Here is a 23,198-nt window from a genome sequence, read left to right on the forward strand (position 1 = left end):
TTTTGGTAGTAGTTATAATTTTTCAGTTTAAATAATTAATGTGAGATTGAAGAAAACACAGAAATGGATTATAGTCTGGTAAACATTTTATATAATTTGAAGTATTTGTGAGGTTGATTATTGTGGCAGAGAATAAAACATTAAACAATGGGTTCAATAATCATAAGCTAAAATGTTTTATTGATGTATAATGTTAAAGACATTATAGTATTCATATTAAAGTTTTTATAGGGCTAAACTTATACTATGGACAAATATACTTTGTCCTATAAAATCTTGCATCTGTATATTTTCATTTATTATTTTTTATACAAAGCAGCAAAAGGACTGCCTAATTATTTCTTGCCTGTATGGTAAGGTTACTAAAGGATGTTGGTATTGAAATATGTGGTGGCTATAAGACAGGTGGTGCTGGGAGGTCATGTTTAAATTTAAGTCAAAGGAAGATCTTGGAGCTTTATATTGGGCATAAATGTAACATAAAAAGAAAGTTATAAATAGAATAAAATTGAGTAAAAACTCCAGGGACACAGTGATAAACATACTGATAATTATGGGGTTCGCTAGGCTGCTCCTTGACCTACCTACACAGCATGTTCTTTATAGTAATTTCTGAAGTCCCATGGGTGTTCAGCTTTGTGGGGGCCTGGCTATGAATATCAAAGACTTCCTGACCACAGTTAACTGCCATATGAATTGACATCAAGAATATATATGAGTCCCATTTTTCATACCTTTTCTCCCATGGATACACCCCCTGACGTGATGATGACATCAGCACGACTGATACCCTCATTCAAGGCATTGAGTAAGTCATCTGGGCTGGAAAAAAATAAAGACAAATTAACACACAAAGCAAATGTCTTAGATATAGTGCTAACTTATAAACTGCTTCATATACCTAATCAATAGGTATTAGCATGAGTATAGCCATATATTCTGTGTGAAGTTGTGAAGTGGGAATCAGAAAAGACTGTCCAACAGGAGCAAAAGTTTTCATATTGAAAAGTCCCTTGCAAATGCTATAGGGATTCAAGGTGCTTCTGCAGCGTCCTTTATTCTAATTAGATAACACAATGAAACAATGAAAGCAGACTATAAGGTGTTGTCCCTGAACTTTGTTTTTTTTGCTCAAGTATTTTACTATCACTTGAGCCATAGCTCCAGTTTTAGTTTTTTTTTTTTTTTTGGGGGGGGGACGGTACTTAATTGGAGGTAAGTGTCTTAGGGACTTTCCTAGCTTCAAACCATAATCCTTAGATCTCAAGACTCCTGAGTAGATAGGATTATAGGCATGAGCCATCATTGCCTGGCTGGAATATCCTAGGTTTTAGGACTACGTCCTCAGAAACCCAAGACACACAAGGACAGTTGGTAATCCCAGGTGTTGGGAAGATTAAATAAGACGCTTTGGAGTGAATGACTTAAGTGAGGTCCTGTGAAGTGTCTGGATTTTGATAGCTAGAAAGAAATAGGAAAGAGTTTTATGAATAAGACTACACACACTAGTCAAAGTTTGGAATTATGATCAAGTCTGTGGTATTTCTAGATCAATGTGGACAATGGCTGGAAACTACTGTGATAGGACAAGACATAATTTTGGAGGAATCTCAAGTTCAGAATGGAATATGGAGTTCATCTAATAAGAAATGAACAGTATGAAGAGTGAGTAGATGTCTACTGAGGAGTGAAAGGATAGAGAAAAAATGAGAAGAAATGCAGAGACTATATGACCTATTCTGAGAAGGTAAAAGGACAGGATGAGGGCTGCTGGTGTGGTTCATGTGATAGAGCTTTTGTTAAGCAGATACAAGGGCCTAAGCTCAATCTCCTGTTCTGAAACAAAAACAAAATACACAAACAAAAACAAAGAAAAGGAGAGGATGAATATTAAGGATTGATTCTAGGGATATTCCTGAGAGTCACATGTAGGCAGGCATACTAGTCCCTTTGATGGCATATATGGCGTGAAGAGAAGAGATAAAAGACATCAAGAGGATAATGGACCTTATCCTTAGGGTTTCACAGGTCTTTCTTGGGATTGATTGAGAATAAACAAAATGTCAAGTATCAGAACTCAACAAGGGACAGGAAATGTTAGTGATTAGCTGAATGGGACTGTTTAATCACTATTTTAAATCCATACAGAGCTATTGAGCAATGTAACCTGCACTTGGCATTTTTCTTCATCTGTAGAGAAGATACCTTTGAGGTGTTTATGTCCAGTCTGCATTCTTGTTTACTGAGAAGTTACATAGGAAGAAAAGGGTGTTCATTTTCATTAGCACTCCCTCACTGCTCTTTGCCTCTCTCCTTATGGATATCTAACATGGACCTCTGAAAAGGGAGGAAACAGGAGAAACACCCCAAACACAGAACCTTAAGAATGTGGTTTAGGTGCAAATTTATTTGATATATTAGCAAAATATAATTTTGTGCTCACACAGAGACTGTAGGTAATTTCATCAATCTTACATGAGTTATGACACTGATTCTATAGGATTATTGTAAAGTCATTAAAAAAGTATCAGTGACATGTTCATCATTGTTTTGTAAAAGTGTCAATTATTGTCAACATGAAATGTTTCAATTTGTAGAAATAAGTTATGAAGGATTTTGTTATGAAGGATTTTGTTTCATATCTTTACTGCTGTGATTTATCAAAGAATATACACAATGATGCTTTTTACTGCATATCAAGTTGTGTCACTCTGTCTAGCATCATAACTGGGTTCCACCTTTTTGTGCCCTATTTTGCCCCCTCTCTAACTCTACTTTCTGTTGCATATTTCTCACGTCTGAAGGTCTGCCCAGACATCATGGATTTCCTTATTTATTACCTCACAATAAACTTGTTAGGTATACTGAATGAGGAGTATTATGTTCAAAGTAGAATATGAAAGGCCCAGCAGAGCAGTAAGCGCCAGAACTGGCTAGAGCTACAACTTCTAGTTTCTCCATAAGCATTCCCCCCACCCCCATCTCTGCCTAATCAGAAGTGATTGTGTATTTTTTTTTTTTGTTAGTCGTGGGCCTGAACTCTGGGTGCTGTCCCTCAGCTCTTCAGCTCAAGGCTAGCATTCTACCACTTGAGCCACAGCACCACTTCCAGCCTTTTCTGCTTGTGTGGTGCTGAGGAATCGAACCCAGGACCTCATGCATGCAAGGCAAGCACTCTACCACTGAGCTACCTTCCCAGCCCCTGATTGTGGAATTTTTTTTTTTTTTTTTTTTTTTTGTCGGTCGTGGGGCTTGAACTCTGGGCCTGGGCGCTGTCCCTCAGCTCTTCAGCTCAAGGCGAGCGCTCTACCACTTGAGCTACAGCGCCACTTCCGGTTTTCTGGTGGTTTATTGGAGATAGGAGTCTCATGGTCTTTCTTGCCCGGGCTGGCTTTGAACCGCGATCCTCAGATCTCAGCCTCCTGAGTAGCTAGGATTACAGGCGTGAGCCACCAGCGCCCGGCTTGATTCTGGAATTTTTTTTTTTTTTTTTTTTTGTCAGCCGTGGGACTTGAACTCTGGGCCTGGGCGCTGTCCCTCAGCTCTTCAGCTCAAGGCTAAGCGCTCTACCACTTGAGCTACAGCACCACTTCCGGTTTTCTGATGGTTTATTGGAGATAGGAGTCTCACGGTCTCTCCTGCTCGGGCTGGCTTTGAACCGCGATCCTCAGATCTCAGCCTCCTGAGTAGCTAGGATTACAGGCGTGAGCCACCAGCGCCCGGCTTTGATTGTGGAATTTTTAAGGCATATGATATATGATGAAAGCAAGATTCTCTTGAGATTGGACTCTTAAGCAAAAATATAAAAAAACAGATTTGCTGGGAACTTATCTGGAATGACTGGAGATGACTGCAGATGTACAAGTGTTTGTATAGTTCTATGGAATGAACCAACATGATTCTGAATTTTAAATTTGTATGGAAACAAGGGTTTTGATTAAACAAAACTTAAGGGCTTGGCCAGTCATAAATATGCTTTACTTTTAGGACTCAAAATTTGAACTATAAAACATTTTCACAATTGTATGCTAATAAACCATAGTAAAAAGTAAAACAATATAGTAAATATAATAATATAGTAAAAAGTAAAACAAGATAGTATAGTCCAGTACTTATGTATTTATCTCTCACATTTCCCAAATGGTAGTATTTTATCATGTTTGCTTCAAATTTCCTCCTCAGATTTTAATAAAAACTGAACACTGGCTGGGCACCAGTGGCTCACACCTGTAAGCCTAGCTACTCATGAGGCTGAGATCTAGGATCGTGGTTCAAAGACAGCCTAAGCAAGAAAGCCCATGAGACTCTTATCTCCAATTAATCACCAGAAAACTGGAAGTGGCTCAAAGTGGTGGAGAGCTAGCTTGAGCAAAGGAGCTCAAGGACAGTGCCGACACCCAGAATTCAAGCCCCATGACTGACCAAAACAACAACTGTTTGCTTTCTAAGACTAGGATATTAGTCTAAACAATAATAAAGGGTAATAAACATGTAATGATTATAATCACACATATTGTAATGAAAACATGCTTTCTCAGTTTTATTAAAGAGAGAGAAAAATATATTAATTTTCTTGAGGACAGAGGATTAAAAAGTGTAACTCATAGCGAGGTGTCAGTGGCCTATAATCCTAGCTACTTAGGAGGCTGAGATCTGAGGCTCATGATTGAAACCAGCCTGGATAGATAAATTTGAGAGAGTCTATCTCCAATTAACCAGGAAAAAGGCTGGACTAGAGATATGACTCAAGTAGTACAACATCAGCTGTGAGTGGAAAAAGCCTAATGAGAGTATGAGACCCGAGCTAAAGCTCTGGTAATATAGCAAAGTACCATCTTAAGAGGTTGAGATTTAACTACTATTGCTTGAGACTGAACTAAGCTACTCTAGGGACTTGAAAACAAGGAACAAAAATGGCTAAGAGAGACACAGGAAAGCCTGCCACACCATCTGGGTTGTAGAAAGCCACGAGAGATGTTCATAAAAAAGATAGTCTGATGTGGAGCCATTGTGAAGTTTAAGCAGAAGGGAGTGTGGTCAGTGGCTTTGGCCTTCCTGGTGATCACAAGGTCCAGATTCTGAGTAATAATATGGGAATAAAGCACCAAGACTAAACCTGGCAAAAAGCTTAGCCTTGGGCCTATAGTTTGCTGTCAAGAGATGAGGAGGGACTGCGAGATTAGAGCTCAGATCCCATAAATCATGCACACTCCCCAGCTTCCCATGCCTCTTACCCACCACAGGGTGATGAATGGCTTAGTGGAGTCTGAAGGTACTAGATAAAATGTCATCTGGACAAAAGAGTCAACCAAGAAACTTCAGAACTAAAAAATGCTATGGTTCAAACAGAGTTAACAGACAGCTACAGAATGTTCTACTCAGCAATTGCAGAACACATATTTTTCTTAGTACCTCACAGAACTTTCTCAAAATAGGTCATATTTTGGATCATAAAGTAAGTTTTAGCAAATACCTGAATAATAAAATACCTTCCTATATTTTATTAGATCACAAAGGACCGAAACTAAATCAACAGCAGGGCAAACTTCAGAAGATACTGAAATATATGGAGACTGAGCAATACAGTTTTGAATCATTCAAGAAATAAGTGGAATAAAACAATTCCTAGAATTAAATGTAAAGGGAAATACTATTTGTCAGAACCTGTGGGACACAGCAAAGTATATGTGAAGAGGAAAGTTTATAGTTATGAGTACCTACATAAAAACAACAACAGAGATTTCAAATAAACTACCTAATAAGGTACCTCAAGCTCTTAGAACACAAGAGCCAACCAAATCCCAAGTTCACAGATGGAAAGAAACTATAAAGATCAGCACAGAACAGTACTTTGAAAGACAACCCTTTACCTAAAGCAATCAAAAGAAAGAGCAAGAAGATACAAATTACAAAATTAGAGATGAAAAGGGAATATCATAACAAATACCAATGAAAATCAGATGATCATTTGCGAACACTTCAAAAGTTCATATTCTAATAAACTCGAAAATGTAGAAGAAATGTATTTCCTGAGATAGATGACCTACTAAAATTAAACCAACATGATGCAAACCTACAACAAACAAACTGAAGCAGAAAATGAGTTTCCCAACAAAGAAAAGCCCACCATAGGTCAAATTCTCTAGTGAATATGACTTTGTTTTTTTTTTGTCAGTCATGGGGCTTGAACTCTGGGCCTGAGCGCTGTCCCTCCATTCTTTAGCTCAAGGTTAGTGCCCTACCACTTGAGCTACAGCACCACTTCTGTTTTGCTGGTGGTTTATTGGAGATGAGTTTCACAGCTTTCCCTGCCCGGGCTGGCTTTGAACTGCGATCCTCAGATCTCAGCCTCCTGAGTAGCTAGGATGTGAATGTGACTTTTAAGGAAGAACTTGACACCAATGCTTTTCAAACTAGTCAATAAAATAGAGGAATACTGCCAAATTCATGAAGGTAGAATTATACCCTGAAATCATGGCCAGATAACAACACAATAAAAAAATTATAGGTCAATTTTCCTTGATGAACGCAGACATGAAGATCTGAAGTGGAATACCTGCAAAGTGAGTTCAACAACTCAAAAGATCATATATCACAATCACGTTGGTTTCACATGAGGGATGTAAACACGGTTCAGTATACACAAACCAATAACACAATACTCTGCCTACAAAGGACAAAATCACATGGTTATTTTAATTGATGCAGGAAAAGTCTTTAATAAAATTCAAATGGCTTCAAGATGAAAGTCTTGAAGAAATTAGGAATAGAGTGAACATGCCTCAACTTAACCAAGGCTATGTACAATAAGCCTATAATCAACATCACATGAAATGAAAAAAAACCTGAAGCTATTTCTTCTAAATTCAAGAACTAGGCCAGGGTCCCCACTCTACGCTATTCCTCAATATAGCACCTGAACTCTTATCTAGAGCATTAAGGCAAGAAAAAGAAATAAAAGGATACTAATAGAAAAAGAATTAATGAATTTTCTATACACTAAGTAATTAGCAGGCTGAAAAAGAAATTAGGAAACCAGTCCCATTCATAATAGCTTAAAAAATGTCTAGGACTAAACCAAATAAGATGAAAGATGTCTAGAGTGAAAAGTATAAAACCTTGATAAAAGAAATTGAAGAAGATAGTAGGAGATGGAAAGGCATATTTTCATGGATTACCAGAATTAATTTTGTGACAATATCTATACTAGAAAGCAGTCTACAGCTTCAATAAAATACCCATCAAATCCTAATGTTATTCTTCATGGAAATAGAAAAAAAAATCCTAAAACTGACATGAAAGCATAAAAGACCCTGAAAAGCCAAAGCAGTCCTGAGCAAAATAAAAAACACTGCAGGTATGACAAAACTGGTGTCCAAATACACTAAAGAGCCTTAGTAAAAAACAGCCTCATAGACCAATGGAATAGAAAAGGAAACCTAGAAATAAACCCACATAGTTATAGCTATCTGATCTTCAACAAAGTGTCAAAAATATATGTTGTTTCCAACAAATAGTGTTGGGAAAAATGGATATCCACATGTTTCAACTCTAATTAGATCCCTATCTCTCACCAGTTGCAAAATTAGTTCATAATGGATCAAGATGATGGAAATAATGAAACAATACAGTTCTATAACATTATATAATAGTTACATAAACAATGACTATTTCTTCTACACATATAGACTGAACCAAAAAAGGGAAAATTGGCTTGAGGATTGTGATATGGTACTATTTTAATAGATCACACTCTTCTTCCTCTTACCGTTTGCATGTTAGAAATATTAACTTAAGTGAAAAAAATAGAAACCACAACATTCCTCTTCAACTTGGGAGATGGCACCAATAAAAATAGTAACACTCTGCCTAGAATTTTAATCTCATGTCAGAGAAGCACAAATTTAACAGACAGGTATAAAAAAGAGCAAGAAATATATCTCAAACCTAACAGGATGAATATGACTTTCTCAAAACTATATATACTTCCTGTGAAGGGAGCATTAAAATTTCTACAAAGTATGACTTTTTTTCTGGCTCTGCAAATCAGCAAGTCTGATTGTATAGAGATCCCACTTCATTAAGACTCCTTTGCCTTTTAAAATTTTCTTTGGCCTTAAATGACTATAATCCTGATTTTAGCATAAAAATCTTTTTGCTTTACCATGAAGTCTTCTTCAAATTCAAGACCAAGATAGAACCTTTACCCAAGTTTAGGATTTTAAATTTCAGAGTATTCAGAATGTAAATGCATTTTTATTTTAAAATATTTAATATAAATACACAGATGGACAGCAGCTGCTAATTAGTTTTCTGTTTCATCTGTTATACCAACTGCAAGCTGTATCATTTTAAGTTGAATGAGGATGACAGCTATACAGTTAGAAAAACGTCTAGGATTTTGTAGATTAAAGAATAGTAGCAGTTAATCATACCACAAAACAAAAGCTAGCTTGAGACACATACTAATTTCTTCAAAAGGCTGTTGGGTGTTTACTTCATGAGTAAAATAAATTATGTATAATATATAGCCATCATTTTGACCATTTTCAGTTTTGCTGGGTTTTCTGGCACTGTGGAGCCATAAAAAAGATAAGAAAGTATGGTCCCAATAATGTATAATTTATACAATTATATAATAATTTATTGAATTTGACAATATTAAAATGAAAGCAAGTATATTAAAATTAAAATACATGTGAGACAATGGTCAGAACTGATGTTGAGTAATCAGCCATTGAAAAAGTCTCTCATTGAGAGTAGGAAGAATATGCTTTCAATAGAAATAGAGAATATAGAACTTTGCTGATAAATGATCAGAAGACACAGACATTATACTGATTCAAAAACTGATTAGAAAATTCTTTAAGAACAGTAGGTAGGCACTAAGAAGTTAGGACAATTTTGGGTCATAAGTTTGAAGCTGTAAGATACTAACTTTGCCCAAATACTGTGAAATCTATCTTGATAATTCTGGCTGAATGTGCCAGTTTAGTAAGAACTAATTTACTACCTTAGTACTTGTTAATCTTCTACTTCATGCTTTAATGTGAAAAAGCAGCTTAACAAATTGGCAGCATCAAAAGTAAGCAGGTAAGATCCAGAACACCAATCTATGACAGAGCCAAGTAAGACAAACGTGATTCTGGTGGGGCAGGCTTCTGTGGATGCAGTTTTCCAGAAAGAAATTATGAGAATTTCATTATGAGAAATTCCCAACCTTTCAGTCTTGAAAGGCTGCAAGGTACAAATTGGCAGTTGGGAAGCTATAATGCTGAACTCACATCTAAGATATAATTAGAAAAGCTTACTAGTTGAATCCAGTTTTAGGAATAATATGAAGTCAATAGGGAACTTTATTTTAAAAAAATCCCCAAGTGGATTGTGTATTTGGATCATAACAAATGCCTATTATATTCAAGAGGTAAATGAGTAAGAACATCTGTTTATGCCTGAGAGAGCAGCTCTCTTTAATTTTTAAAGTTAAAAGCCGCCTAAATTCCTTTGGAATTTTCCTCATTTCCTCTCCCTATTCTAAATGAGATAGTGCTTGAAAGTGTATAAACTCTCATAAATTTGTGCTAATTTGCAATATTTTGGCTTACTTTAATATTCAGGGTAGGGACATAAGACAGGGAGTCAGTGGCCTAAAGACTGGGACAGAAAGCCATGGAAACATATTTAGGGAATGAGTAAAGATAGAGAACTTCAAAAGCAAAGAAAGCATATACTGTAAATGGAAGATAAAGATGTAGAAATAATGTGTTGTTAGGTAGGGATATAAAATTGTGATGAAGTAGCCTAGCAGCTAAATTTTGTAGGCATTTTACTGATGCTTACATACATAAATCATCAAGGTGGTCTTATCTTGATGAAGATGAATCAGTGCTAATACTGTTTAGTGCTATGTAGTAGCCTTCACATTTTCCTTTTGATTTGATCTTTCTTTTTAAGTTATATAAAATATTATTCAATAACCAATATGTATATTCTAAGTATGTATATTCTAAGTCAGTAGTGGGCGACTTAGGATTCATAGCAGATGTGTGAGTGAATTGACTATAACCTTGATACTGCCTGTGTTCCTTGGACCTAAACCTTACATCAACTGGGAGCTTGTTAGAAATACAAGATCAGAGGCCATTCGATTTGCTGCGTAATAGAATTTTCAATAAGATTGAGGAATCCTTACAGGTAAACATTTCTAGTGTTTCTCTATCCAGTGTCTATCATTAGCCCATCTGATTCATCTCAGTTAAATTTCTAAAATACTTTTTTTTGCTTCATACTTAACTGATTTTTGGTATTCCATCTAGATTTTAAGCCCTTTTAAACATTTGATTTTGATTTTCTACTAAGTTACCTGTATTCCTTCTGTTGTAATCATATTGAGTAGCTTATTCATTTACTTTTTTTTTGTTGTTGTTGGTCATGGGGCTTGAACTCTGGGACTGAGTGCTGTCCCTCAGCTCTTCAGCTCAAGGCTAGCATTCTACCTCTTGAGTCACAGCACCACTTCTGGTTTTTCTGGTGGTTTATTGGAGATAAGAGTCTCACAGACGTTCCTGCCCCAGCTGGCTCTGAACCACTATCCTCAGATCTCAGCTGAGTAGCTAGGATTATAGATGTGAACCACTGGCACCCAGCCTCTTTTTCTTTTTTAATACTTCTTTATTTTTGTTACTTTTTAAAAAATAATTTGAATTTACACGTTCTCTTTTACTGTCTAAATCTTACTAATTCTTCAAGTTCTTGTTGGAATTGCATATTTATAAAACTTTCTTATTCTAGCCCATAGTGCTACTGTTCTTCTGATAGGCTATGTAATATCTGTGCTTGGCTCAATCTGAATAGTGAGCTTTTTTTTTTTTTTTTGAGTGCAAGATAATGTTTGCTAAATAAAAGCTCTACTAGTTACTCCATGCACCCAGAACTCTTATTTAATTTTTTTCAGATGGGGTCTTGGGCTTTTCCTGGGGCTGACCTTGGGCACTATAATCTTCTTATATCTACTTATTGAGTGTACATCAACATATTTGGCTTGTTTTTAAAATAGGGTCTCATTAATTTTTGCTAAACAAAAGCCTTAAACCACTGGCCTCCTATCTCCACTTCTGAAGACGCTGGGATGATAGGTGTGTATCACTACATCTATCAATTTTTTGCCAGAGTAGACCTTGGACTACAACCCTCAACCTATGCTTCTTGCCTTGCAGAGATCCCAAGTACATGCCCCCACCTGATGACTGAGATGCGGTCTGATGAATATTTTGCTGGCCTCAAATCATGATCCTCCTGATCTTTACTTCCTGAATAGCTAGAATTACAGGTGAGAGCCACTACACCCAACATCTAAGCCTCTTAAGAGAACAAGAATAGAACTGTTACTCTTTAGCCTAGTGGCAGGATCTTTATCTGTTTTAGTGGTTGATCTAAAATTTATACCAGATCTGTGGTTCAATTGTCTACAACCTTGCTACTTCCTGTGATTTATAAACCAGCAGCTTCCTATCAACTGGGAGTTTCTTAGAAATGCAAAATCTGTATTTGAGGGTATTCTTGAGCTATTTCTTTGCTTTAAACACAGGGAAGAGTTTCTCCCTATGATTCTGCTAGTTTCCCTGGAGAGTTTCTCCCAGAAAGTTCTGAATAATAATACCATGTGCTCTTATTAGCGAAAGGCTACATGGGAAGAGGTAGAATGAAGAAGGAGGCAACACTCAGAGTCTCAAGAAGCTATAGAGTAAATGTACCTTATTTCTTTTGCTAGTACATATTTTCATGAGAATAGTTATAAATTCTTTCCTCCCACAACCCACCTCTGTGTTCTAAAGCATTCATCCTGGGCTTTTTTAGTAAAACATTCTAGACTGAAGAAGCCTAAATTTATATAAATCTCTTTTAAAAATGTTCTGTTTGATATTAGGTATTACTATCAAATAAAAGTATATACAGTAGACATTTTCACATTTCTCTGAGCTGTTTATTTCTGTGTCTGTTCATTGTTCTTTATGCTGTTTTCAAGATATGTTTTGGAGTTTAATATAATACTAATACTAATTATTGGGAAATGTGGGCACAAGTCAAGAGTGTGGACTCCCATACAATTTAAACCATCATGAGAGACTTTCAATAGTGTTCTGGCTTTAGAATAAGGTACTATCAATATGTATATTATATTAAGCACCTTTAATAAAACACAACATTGGGTATAGTAGCCTAGGCGCTTGAAAGGCTGAGGAAGGAGGATCATGATTTTAAGCAAGTTCTAGACCAGCTTGAACTGCATAGTAAGACTTTGGTCTCAAAAATACCAAAAGGACCTTCATACTGGGCAACTTAAGACATTGGCTTCATCAGCATGTGCTCTAAGATAATTTGTTATTTAATTCTGAACTTATTTAGAGCTAATACAAATGAAAAATGATGCTTAAAATGCACCAAACAACTTCTCTAATGTCTTTAAGAGGAAAAAAAAATCAGGAGGAAGAAAAGTCCTTGAGAGCTATTAGTATGATGTTGTTTGTGTGGAAGGTTTGTAGTGTGTTTACTTTGTATCTAAGATGGCTTTGGTAGAGTAGGTTGTGAAAGCATTCCTCATGAATGGTAGGGCAAAGCTCTTCAAAAACACATTTGATCCACGGATCTCTGCACAATGAGCTTTACTAAGTGACAAGGTAGTGCTAAGTAAGAGAGGCAATTATGGTGACTGATGCATCTTGGTGTATCACTCAGACTGATCAGCCAGGCTGATGTTTGAGTGTTAGTAAAGAAGAGACTTCTCTAGTAACATAGAAACAGCGTCTGGTAAGAAAGGGCCAAGCAATGTTGCATGGGAGCAGGATGGTTAGAAAGCAGAGACTTTCTTTTGATTAACACACCACTGGAGATTCCAGAAATGTTTGCTGAATTCACTGGAGGGCTGAGGTAATTTGGCAGATGGAACAATATGGCTCTTACAGTAGTGTTTATAGTCAATGTGCATTCCTTTTTATTTGTAATTGCATAAAACTAGGAGAAACTTGGGTTACATAAAGATACAAAAAACAATTTAAGGCCAGGCACTGGTGGCTCATGCCTATAATGCTAGCTCAGGAGGCTGAGATCTGAGGATCATGGTTCAAAGCCAGCCTGGGCAGGAAAGTCCGTGAGGCTCTTATCTCCAAATAACCACTAGAAAGCCGGAAGTGGTGCTGTGGCTCAAGTGGTAGAGCACTTGCCTTGAGCTGAAGAGCACAGGGACAGCGCCCAAGCCCATAGTTCAAGCCCCATGACAAAAAAAAAATTAGTATTAAATTTGTAAAAATTAAATTAACAACTTTCTACTACTTGTACTCTAAAACTTCATATTTATATAACTTTCCAAAATAAAATGCCATACTTACTTGTCTCCCACAATTCCCAAGTTGATTGTGGGGTAACCATGTTCCTGAATTGTTGCTAGGAGGGTTGAACGATTGCTGTCTCGGATCTTTCCTGGTAAGAGGTCATCTTCAGGATTTAGCAGCTACAAAGCCAAAAAATAAAAAATAAAAAAAACCCACAACCAATAAATTTCTTAAGACAATGCTGTCTATTTCTCATAGAAAAAATATTTTTACTTTTCTTCTAGCACCTGCAACAGTATCAGGCATGTAGGCGGGTACAGGCTCAAAAGATCTTTGAATAAGTATTGGGAGTAAAGAAGAATGAGAAAATGTCCCTACAGAGCTAAAAAAAAAACGCAAAAAACAAAAACCCAGAAATTTCAATTATGATTGAACAGCAGGTTAAAGTTCATATTAGCTTCAGCTTAATTTGACAAGAATTCTACATCCTAGTAATTGGTTATTGTCTAACTAAATAAAACAACTATATTTTTTCTCCCAGTTTTCCAATTTAGCTTTCAATGATAACATTTGAAGTAGAGACTGTGAGACATGATATTCTCAGGACTAAAGAGAATAATGATCCTTTTCTTTTTCTTTCAAGCTTTTTAGAATTTTATTTTCTGAACTTGGATCAATATCATTAAAAAGCAAATTAAACCTTGCTAAGAGAAACAAATGTTTTGTTTCTGAGATTAACAAACTTAAACAAGTAATTCTTGTCTCCACACGTGAAAACCAGTGATACATGGATGTCAGCATTTATTGGTTGAGATGGCCTCATGAACTTTTTTGCCAGGGCTGGCCTCAAACTTTGATCCTCCCATCTCAGCCTTCTGAGTAACTAGGATGACAGGTGCGGGCCACAGTGACTGGCAAGTCATTATAATTTATAAAGGAAAAGTTGGAACTGTAACTTCATCAGACAAGCTACTTTAGAAGGAACACTCTGTCTTTATGCTATTTTTTTCTTTTGAGTATTGACTACCAAGTAAATAAGGTTTTCTTTGTATAGGGATGATTGCTTTCCCATTTTGTTTTCTCTCTGTTATTTTGTTGGAAACAGTTCTGGGAATAACAATCATTAGAATCATTGGAGGATGAGTTATTTATCTGTAAATGGACAAGAAGTGATAACTAGTTAAATGATGGTGTGGGATTTATAATTCATTTTAAATAATTCCAAGGAAAACAAAGAATTAAGTGTCAGATTGTTAGACTGGATACTAATATAAATATGAACAGAAACGGAAGTTTTCTTCTTTACAACTGAATCTTATTTCCAATCATGTTGGGAATTAGTAATACAGCTAAAATATACAAGAGTGAAAACCACAGAATGAAACAAAATAACCCTGAAACTTGTGTTATATACCACATATTAAATTTTAACTTTAGGGCTGGGAAGGTGGCTCAGTGGTAAAGCACTTGCCTTGCATGCATGAGGCCCTGGGTTCGATTCCTCAGCACCACATAAGCAGAAAAAAAAAGCTGGAAGTGGTGCTGTGGCTCAAATGGTAGAGCACTAGCCTTGAGCTGAAGAGCTGAGGGACAGTGCCCAGGCCCAGAGTTCAGGCCCCACGACCGGACCAAAAAAAAATTTTTTTTTTAAACTTTATTTTTGGTATTATCAATGATGCTACTATCTTCTCAGTTTTCAAATATTCAATTTTTGAATCTTCTTTGTTGTTCTCTTTGCTGTCCATTCTCTTCCCAAATACTTCAGTTATTCACAACAATCTTTTTTTTTTTTTTTTTTACAGTGCTGGAGCTTAAACTTGCCTTGAGCTTGCTAAGATGGCACTCTACCACTTGAACCATGCTCCAGTCCTCTCTTGGTTTTCTTTTCAGTTAGCCTCCCTCTTCACTCTGTTCTTCTTTCACTTGGGGTCAGCTTTGAATTATGATGCCCTTCCCTACAGCCTAATGAATAGTTGGGATTATAGGCATGCATCATCATGCATGCTTATTGGTTCAGATAGGAGTCTCACTAATGTTTTGCCTAGGCTAGTCTTGAACCAAAATCCTCCCCATCTCTGTCTCCTCCATAACTGGGAAATAGGGGTATGAGACATTGGGCTGGGCCCAGGAACATTTTAATTTCTTTCTTACCCCTCATTTTCATTTACTGTCTTATCAATCTGTCTATAACTTCATATTAACAGCTTAAATTCTCAATTCTATGCATTCACTATTTTTTTTATTTGAATTTCTTTTTTTTCCTTTTTTCTTTTTTTTGTCCGTTGTGGGGCTTGAACTCTGGGCTTGGGAGCTGTCCTTGTGCTCTTCAGCTCAAGGTGAGTGCTCTACCGCTTGAGCCACAGCGCCACTTGGTTTTCTAGTGCTTTATTGGAGATAAAAGTTTCATGGACTTTCCTGCCCATGCTGGCTTTGAACCATGATTCTCAGATCTCAGCCTCCTGAGTAGCTAGGATTACAGGCATGAGCCACCAGCGCCCGGCCTGAATTTCTTTAAAAGTTTTAAAATTGCTCTTTGCTTATGCGATATAAATCAACTGGTAAACTGTACCATGACACATGCGGTTTGAGCTCATGGCCACATGCTTGCTAGGCAGGTGCGCTCTCACTTGAGTCACGCTCCCAACCCCCAAGTATTTTTAACACAAGCTTAACTAACTTCCCCACCCCCCCCATATGTAGAACTGCTCTTGCTATAGACTTTGCTGGATCATATCTCTTCCCCCTCTCTCCCCAAACATATCCTATGGCTGCAAGCAGAAAAAGTCAAAAGCTATGTACATATGACCATATAAGATGATGCTTAGTGAAATGAATAACAAGATAGGGACACAAGAGGTTTTATCTTTCTTGCTGTTGTTTTTAATGTATTTATTATGTACTATGTGATTTTTTTTGTTTCTTTTGTATGTTCTTCCCCCATGGTATAACCCCATTGTATTTGATTCTGGTGCGTTGCATCTTGTTTATACATTTTTTTTTTAATTTGGGGAAGGGAAGGGAAATAACAAAATGCTGAAATAAGGATACAGGTTGATCCTCTGTAATAATGAGATGTATAAGACACTATGTTGAAAACGAACTTTACAACTGGGTGGGGGAGGAGCTTGGGAGGTGGGGAGGAGCTTGGGAGGTGGGGAGGAAAGGGATGGTAGGGGAAAAACAAAGAAGGAGTTAACCATGCTCCATAGGAAATGTGCTCATTACCTTACTCATGCAACTTTAACCCCTTTGTACAGTATCATTTTCTTTTTTTCTGGGTCCGGTCGTGGGGCTTGAACTCTGGGCCTGGGCACTGTCCCTCAGCTCTTCAGCTCAAGGCTAGCACTCTACCACTTGAGCCACAGTGCCACTCCTGGCTTTTTTTCTTTTTACATATGTGGTGCTGAGGAATTGAACCTAGGGCCTCATGCATGCAAGGCAAGCGCTCTACCACTGAGCCACCTTCCCGCCCCTGTATAGTATCTTTATAATAAAAAATATATACTAAACAAAAAGATAACCTGTGAACTGAGGGCCATACCACTGGGCAACAAGATGCTCTAAAAAAGCCCCTATAACACAAGGTAAGATTCCATCTGCACAAAGAGCCCCTTCCCCTGTTCCCATCCAGCTCCCTTCCTATGACAAACTACCCCAGACTCCTGCCCTGCCTGACTTCACTCTCCCTGCCTAATAAAAGAGACTTTAGCTGTAAGGGAATTGAGTCATTTCTTCTCTAGCTGAGCTGACATTTCTTCTCCAGCCAGGCTGAAGAAGACTTAAGATACCCTTCCCAGATTTGGAATCAGTAAACATGTTGGCCTGTGAATTGATAGTTCTGATTTTTTCTTTATTCATACTTCTGGAAAATAGTATTTCCTTAGGTAGATTTATGACATGTTCTTAAACTTACATTTAAAATGTTTGTAATAATTATGAGTATTTGTTTAAAAGATTTTAATTTAAAAGATATTTCTTTTTTGTTTTTGTCGGTTGTGGGGCTTGACCTCTAGGCTTGGGCGCTATCCCTCAGTTCTTCAGCTCAAGGTGAGCACTCTACCGCTTGAGCCACAGTGCCACTTCCAGTTTTCTAGTGGTTTATTGGAGACAAGAGTCTCACTGACTTTCTTGCACGGGCCGGCTTTTGAACCGTGATCCTCAGATCTCAGCCTCCTGAGTAGCTATGATTATAGGCATGAGCCACTGGCACCCGGCTAAAAGGTATTTCTTGAACTAGAGGCATGGTTTAGCAAGCAGCTAAATGATCCCAAGGCTCTGAATTCAAGCCTCTGTTAAGGCAAAAATTAAAAATTAAAATAATCCTGAAAATTTGTTTCCTTTCACCTTCCCTTCACCTCTTTTATAATGCTGGTGTTGGAACCCTAGTCTTGTTCATGTTAGGCAAGTACAATAGACCACTGAGTTCTTAAGTATTTCTTGCTGTTAGTTATGACATATTAATATCTTGCCTTTGACAATAATCTTGTCTTGCTTGCTCTTTGTGGGACAGTGGCTAAATATCTAATCTCTAGAGCCTTTAGTTTTTCTATTAAACTTCATACTTAATTATCATGCATTAAAAAGAATATGATACATGTTGCTTGTAGGGATAAAAAAATTACTGTAAATTTAATATACAATAATAGTATAAATAAAAACTGATCCAGAAGATGTGGTATAACTTAGGCTGAAAAATGACCAGACATATAATAGGTAATAATCTAGCTATAGATATACAGGTAAAAGAGAACTAGATGTAGACAGTATGTGTTAAATTTACAACATTAGACCAGAATTTTTAATATTAATAGAAACTTATTCTGATGTATTACTGGTTGCTTAATCACCAGAAGATATATAAACAGTGGTAGGGTTAAAGTGGTAAAAGTATACATTCTAATTAGTTTACTAATCAGTTCTCTGGGCATTGGGAAGGAAATATGGTGTAGTAAGACTTGGAAGACGCATGTACAATGCTATAATGTACTCCTGAATGAGAATGGAAGGACAGGATACTATGAAGCTAGTAAAACAACTTTTTAAGGAGACAAGGTAATAAAAAAACTTTCATACAATGTTAAATTCCTAAAGTATATAAAATTACATGTACATTATGATAACTGCTATACAAATGAAGCAATATAAACCTATATTCACAGTTGGAAAATGAAAATAATTCAAGTGATAACATGTTTCAGTTAAAGCATGGTGAGTTTATATATGACTTTCCTCTTCTCTATTTTTAAGGTATTTATTTTTTGTTTTTGTTTTTGTTTTTTTTTGTTTTGGGTCCAGTTGTGGGGCCTGAACTCTGGGCCTGGGCGCTGTCCCTCAGCTCTTCAGCTCAAGGCGAGTGCTCTACCACTTGAGCCACAGCGCCACTTCTGGCCTTTTGTTTTCTGCTTATGTGGTGCTTAAGGTATTTGGTAACAGAAAATATTTTAAAAGCTTTCCCAAGTATTCAAAACAGGAAGAGAACATATATAGTGAGAATGTTAATGGAAAGCCTTACATAGGAAGAAAAATCTGAACTGTGTTTTTGAATTTTTTTCCTTTTTTTTTGTGTCAGTTGTGGGGCTTGAACTCTGAGCCTGGGCTCTGTCCCTCAGCTCTTCAGCTCAAGGCGAGCGCTCTACCACTTCAGCCTTCCTGTTTTCTAGTGGTTAATTGGAGATAACAGTCTCATGGACTTTCCTACCCAGGCTGGCTTTGAACTGTGATCCTCAGATCTCAGCCTCCTGAGTAGCTAGGATTACAGGCATAAGCCACTGGTGGCTGGCTGAACTGTGTTTGGAAGTAGTATGTTAGAGCTGGGAAGGTGGCTCAGTGGTAGAGTGTGTGTCTTGCATGCATGAGGCCCTGGGTTCAATTCCTCAGCACCACATAAACAGAAAAAGCCAGGAGTGGCACTGTGGCTCAAGTAGTAGAGGTCTAGCTTTGAGCTGAAGAGCTGAGGGACAGCAACCAGGCCCAGAGTTAAAGCCCTACGACTGACCAAAAAAAAAAAAAAAAGAAAGAAAGTACTACTTTAAGTGACTGGATTTTAATGAGAGGAAATGAATATAGATATGAAGTCTAGTTATATGGTATATGATGATAATGACCTGAAATGTAGCAAATACTTATCTATTGATAGATGAATGGGTAAATGAAATGATAAGAGATACGCACACAATGGACTACTAAGAAGTAAGAAAATTCTAGGTAGGTGTGGTGGAAGTTACATGTAACCACAGATACTAAGGAGACAGAACAAGGATGAAAAGTTCTAGGACAGCCAGGTCAAAGTTAGTAAGACCCTATCTAAAAAATAAAGTATAAAATAAAAGGGTTAGGCATGTGGTTCAAGTGGCAGAGCAGTTGCCTCACATGTGGAACCTTGGGTTCAATCTCCAGTATAGGTTGAGGCAAGTTGGATCTTGGCTGTAACAAGGATCAATGTAGAAGACATTTTACTAAGTGAAATAGGCTGTTGCAAAAAGAAACACTGTATTAACTCCAGTAGTGACATACCTAGAGACAGACATTCAAATGATGGTATCCAAGTGTCTGTGAGATTTGAGGGGAAATGAGAGTCCTTAAATAGGTATAGAGTTTCAGTTTTGCAAGGATTTCTGGTGAATGGCTGTATAAGCATGTGATTATCCTCAGTGGTCTGAATTTACCTTTAACAAGGGTTGGTATGAGCCAGGTGCTGTTGGCTTACACCCGTAATCCTAGCTACTGGGAGACAGATCTGAGGATCACAGTTTGAAGCCAACCTGGGCAGGAAAAGTCCAAGAGACCCTTATTTCCAATTAACTGTGAAAAGCCAGCAGTGGAGCTCTGGCTCAAGTGGTAGAGCAGTAGCCTTGAACAACAGAACTTAGGCCCTGAGAGCAAGCCCCAGTCCTGGCATACATACAGAACTGCCTCCCTCTTTCCTCCCTCCAGTGGTTAGCATGATGAATTTTATGATACCTTAGTGAAAAGTTTCAATGAATAGTGACATCATTATAAAAAGTTAGGAAGAAGGTATTTTTTTTGGGTGGAAGAGAAAGATGTAAAATTAGATAATGGTGGACTATCAGGTAGAAATATCCAAAAGAAGTTGAAAGTGGGGAATTTAAAAAAATTCTGTGAATAGAGTCAAGGTAAATATAAAAGGTGGGGAAAAAAGATGAAAGTATAGCTGCTTTCCAAGTGTAAAGTTTGTATCTCTTTTAATCTATATATTCTCATTTCCTAGGTGATGTTATCTAGTTTTAGGAACTTAAGTACTATGAATATGCAGCTAACTTGCACATGTACATTAGCTCAAATCCTTCTCCTAAGCTCTGGATTATGAGAGTCAACTGCCTCCTCAGTATTTCTAGAGGAATTTCTAATAAGTACTTTATTTTGTTTTTTTGGGTCCGTTCGTGGAGCCTGAACTCTGGCCTTGGGCGCTGTCCCTCAGCTCTTCAGCTCAAGGCTACCGCTCTACCACTTCAGCCACAACGCCACTTCCGGCTTTTTTTCTTTTTGCTTATGTGGTGCTGAGGAATCGAACCATGCAAACCACTGAGCCACTTTCCCAGCCCTAATAAGTACTTTAAACTTAATATGTTCAATATGGAATCCTTTATTTCCTTGGCTCATTCTTTCTCATTTGGGTCAATATATATATATATATATACACACACATATATATATATACACACACATATATATATATATATATATATATATATATATATATACACATATAATATATACTTGCTTAGGATAGTACCTGAAGAGTTCATCTTTATTACTTACTTTTTTATGTTCTACTTTGAATTCCCTATTCAGACTGGTTAGTTTTAGTTTCATGATATATCATGGATCTGATTACTTCTTGCCATCTCTATAGCTACCGCTGTACGCTACAGTATTCCATGGCTTTCTAGTCCTGATCTTTTCTTCTGTCCTGCCTATATGCCTTGCCACAAAAAAGCCAATACATTAAGAAACTTGATATATTATATTCCCTTATGTTCCATGTTATGTTTCCTTTCCTTAAAACTGTCCATTTAAAATAAAATGTTACCTTCTACTTTGCTTCCTGATAAATTGACTTTCTTCTGCCTTCTCAAAGATGAAAAGCAGGGATATTCCTTTTGTGGTTCTCTTTGTCTAGAATACACTTCCCACACATAGAATATATTCTAAATGCCTTTAGATGTCTACTCAAATTTCATCTCATAGTGAGATTTACTTACTTCATCTATAACAGAAAACTGTCAGATTTAAACAAAATCACAACTCTTCTAAGGATTTCACAAGGTGGGAGGTGGGAAAAGGGAGTTTCAAATATAGGGAATTATGTGTTGTAAAAGCTGGAGGAAAAACTTGTGTCACCAAGATTAGGGACTACAGTAAATCACTGTTGTCTAAGGCTGTGGGGGAAGGGAATGACATTACTGAGATTGAAGGGCTTGCATTTTTGCTAATGCTTTTACTTTCTTTGCATCTTCTAATACCACAGGAATGCATTTCAATGGCAAAATATAACTAGGGGCCAGGAGTGGTGGTGTATAATATAGTTCTAGAATTCAGGAGGCTGAAATAGAAGGACCCCAAGTTTGGTGCCAGAAATAGACTATGGAGTGAGATCCTGCCTCAAAAAACAAACAAACAAACAGCAACAACAAATCATTAAATCCTAATTAAACCAAAGCTTACAAGAAGGGTTGGACTACCCAGATTCCAGGCTTCCAGCCTAATTGCAAAAAGGGAGAATATAACAGAATTGTGGTAGGTTAAATTTTCAACAGATAATATTGGCTTAAACCTTCTCTACTGACACTGTTTACCATTTTACTTCTCTTTATTTTATTTATGCAATTTATTACTATTCATTGACTACCTATCTGCCAATTACAATGTAAATTCTACATGGACAGGAATTTACCTATCTTTATTTCTGTTTATCAAGAAGAAGTTATCAGAACACTGCTTACCATCAGTTACATATAAAATGAGAAGTGGTATGCCCCATTAGAGAGGAGTATTTTATCTCTAATATGTTTAGAATTGCTAGTGCATGGTGATAATAAAAGCAGACTGATTTTTAGTCAGGTCTTATTATTGTTTTCTCATTTTCTGCAGACAAGAACATTCTTATTTCAAATTCTGTTCCCCTGGAAATTTGATAAAGATGAAATGTCAACTTGTTACTAGGCAACATTTCTTATGGTAAAAGTGGTCTTTGGTATCATATATGAGGACTGGGAAGTATTATAAATGAAGGTACTATAAATATTTAGTGGAGAGACACAGTTTTGGGCTTCCATGTGTATGGTAACACTTGTCACACTTACCTTATAGAGATCCTAAAAAGTACCCCCCCATACATATATTTTTTAAATAAGAAGTACTGATATCTATATAGGACATGAGGCTCCTAAGTTTGGGTGCCTTCCACACTCTCCTAGTACAAGTCTTACTTCCTTGTACCTGAGCTGTCATTTGAAGAATTATCAGAAGAGTCATGGATGACTATATGGATTGCTAAGAGCTCTGGTCTCTCTGAAGAAAAAACTCTATTGGTTTCCCTGATGGATGGTAAGTTTCCTGTCAATAACAGTATTGATTTCAATATCAATATATAAATCAATATCCATTTTTTTTGTGGTACTGGGACTGAATTTAAGGTCTCACCCTAGTTAGGCAAACTTGAGCCAAACCTCTAGCTTCTTTTTTGCATTGGTTATTTTTGAAGAGGAGGTCTCATTCTATGCCTGGGTTAGCCTGCACTGTGACCTACCTACTTGCGCTTCCTTATTTTCCTGGGGATGACTGGTGCCCACCACTGTGTCCAACCATTGTGTTTAGCTGTAAGTGGGACAACAGGTCCAAACCACCATG

The 23,198-nt window shown here is 37.0% G+C and overlaps 1 protein-coding gene across 9 annotated transcripts in view; it reads right to left on the minus strand.

Moving 5' to 3' along the window:
* Gphn (gephyrin) overlaps window positions 1–23,198 on the minus strand; it is a 380,642-nt gene that overhangs the window by 29,911 nt on the left and 327,533 nt on the right. For all 9 annotated transcript variants that reach the window (XM_070031737.1, XM_070031733.1, XM_070031738.1 and 6 more), the window contains 2 exons: window positions 13,386–13,507; window positions 735–822 (listed from right to left, as the gene is read on the minus strand). In XM_070031737.1, the coding sequence (XP_069887838.1) occupies window positions 735–822; window positions 13,386–13,507 (210 nt within the window). The remainder of the gene's footprint in view (window positions 1–734; window positions 823–13,385; window positions 13,508–23,198) is intronic.

This window comes from Dipodomys merriami, unplaced genomic scaffold, assembly GCF_024711535.1.
Source record: "Dipodomys merriami isolate MVZ:Mamm:240054 unplaced genomic scaffold, mDipMer1.0.p SCAF_1, whole genome shotgun sequence".
In the NCBI taxonomy this organism is placed as follows: Eukaryota; Metazoa; Chordata; class Mammalia; order Rodentia; family Heteromyidae; genus Dipodomys; species Dipodomys merriami.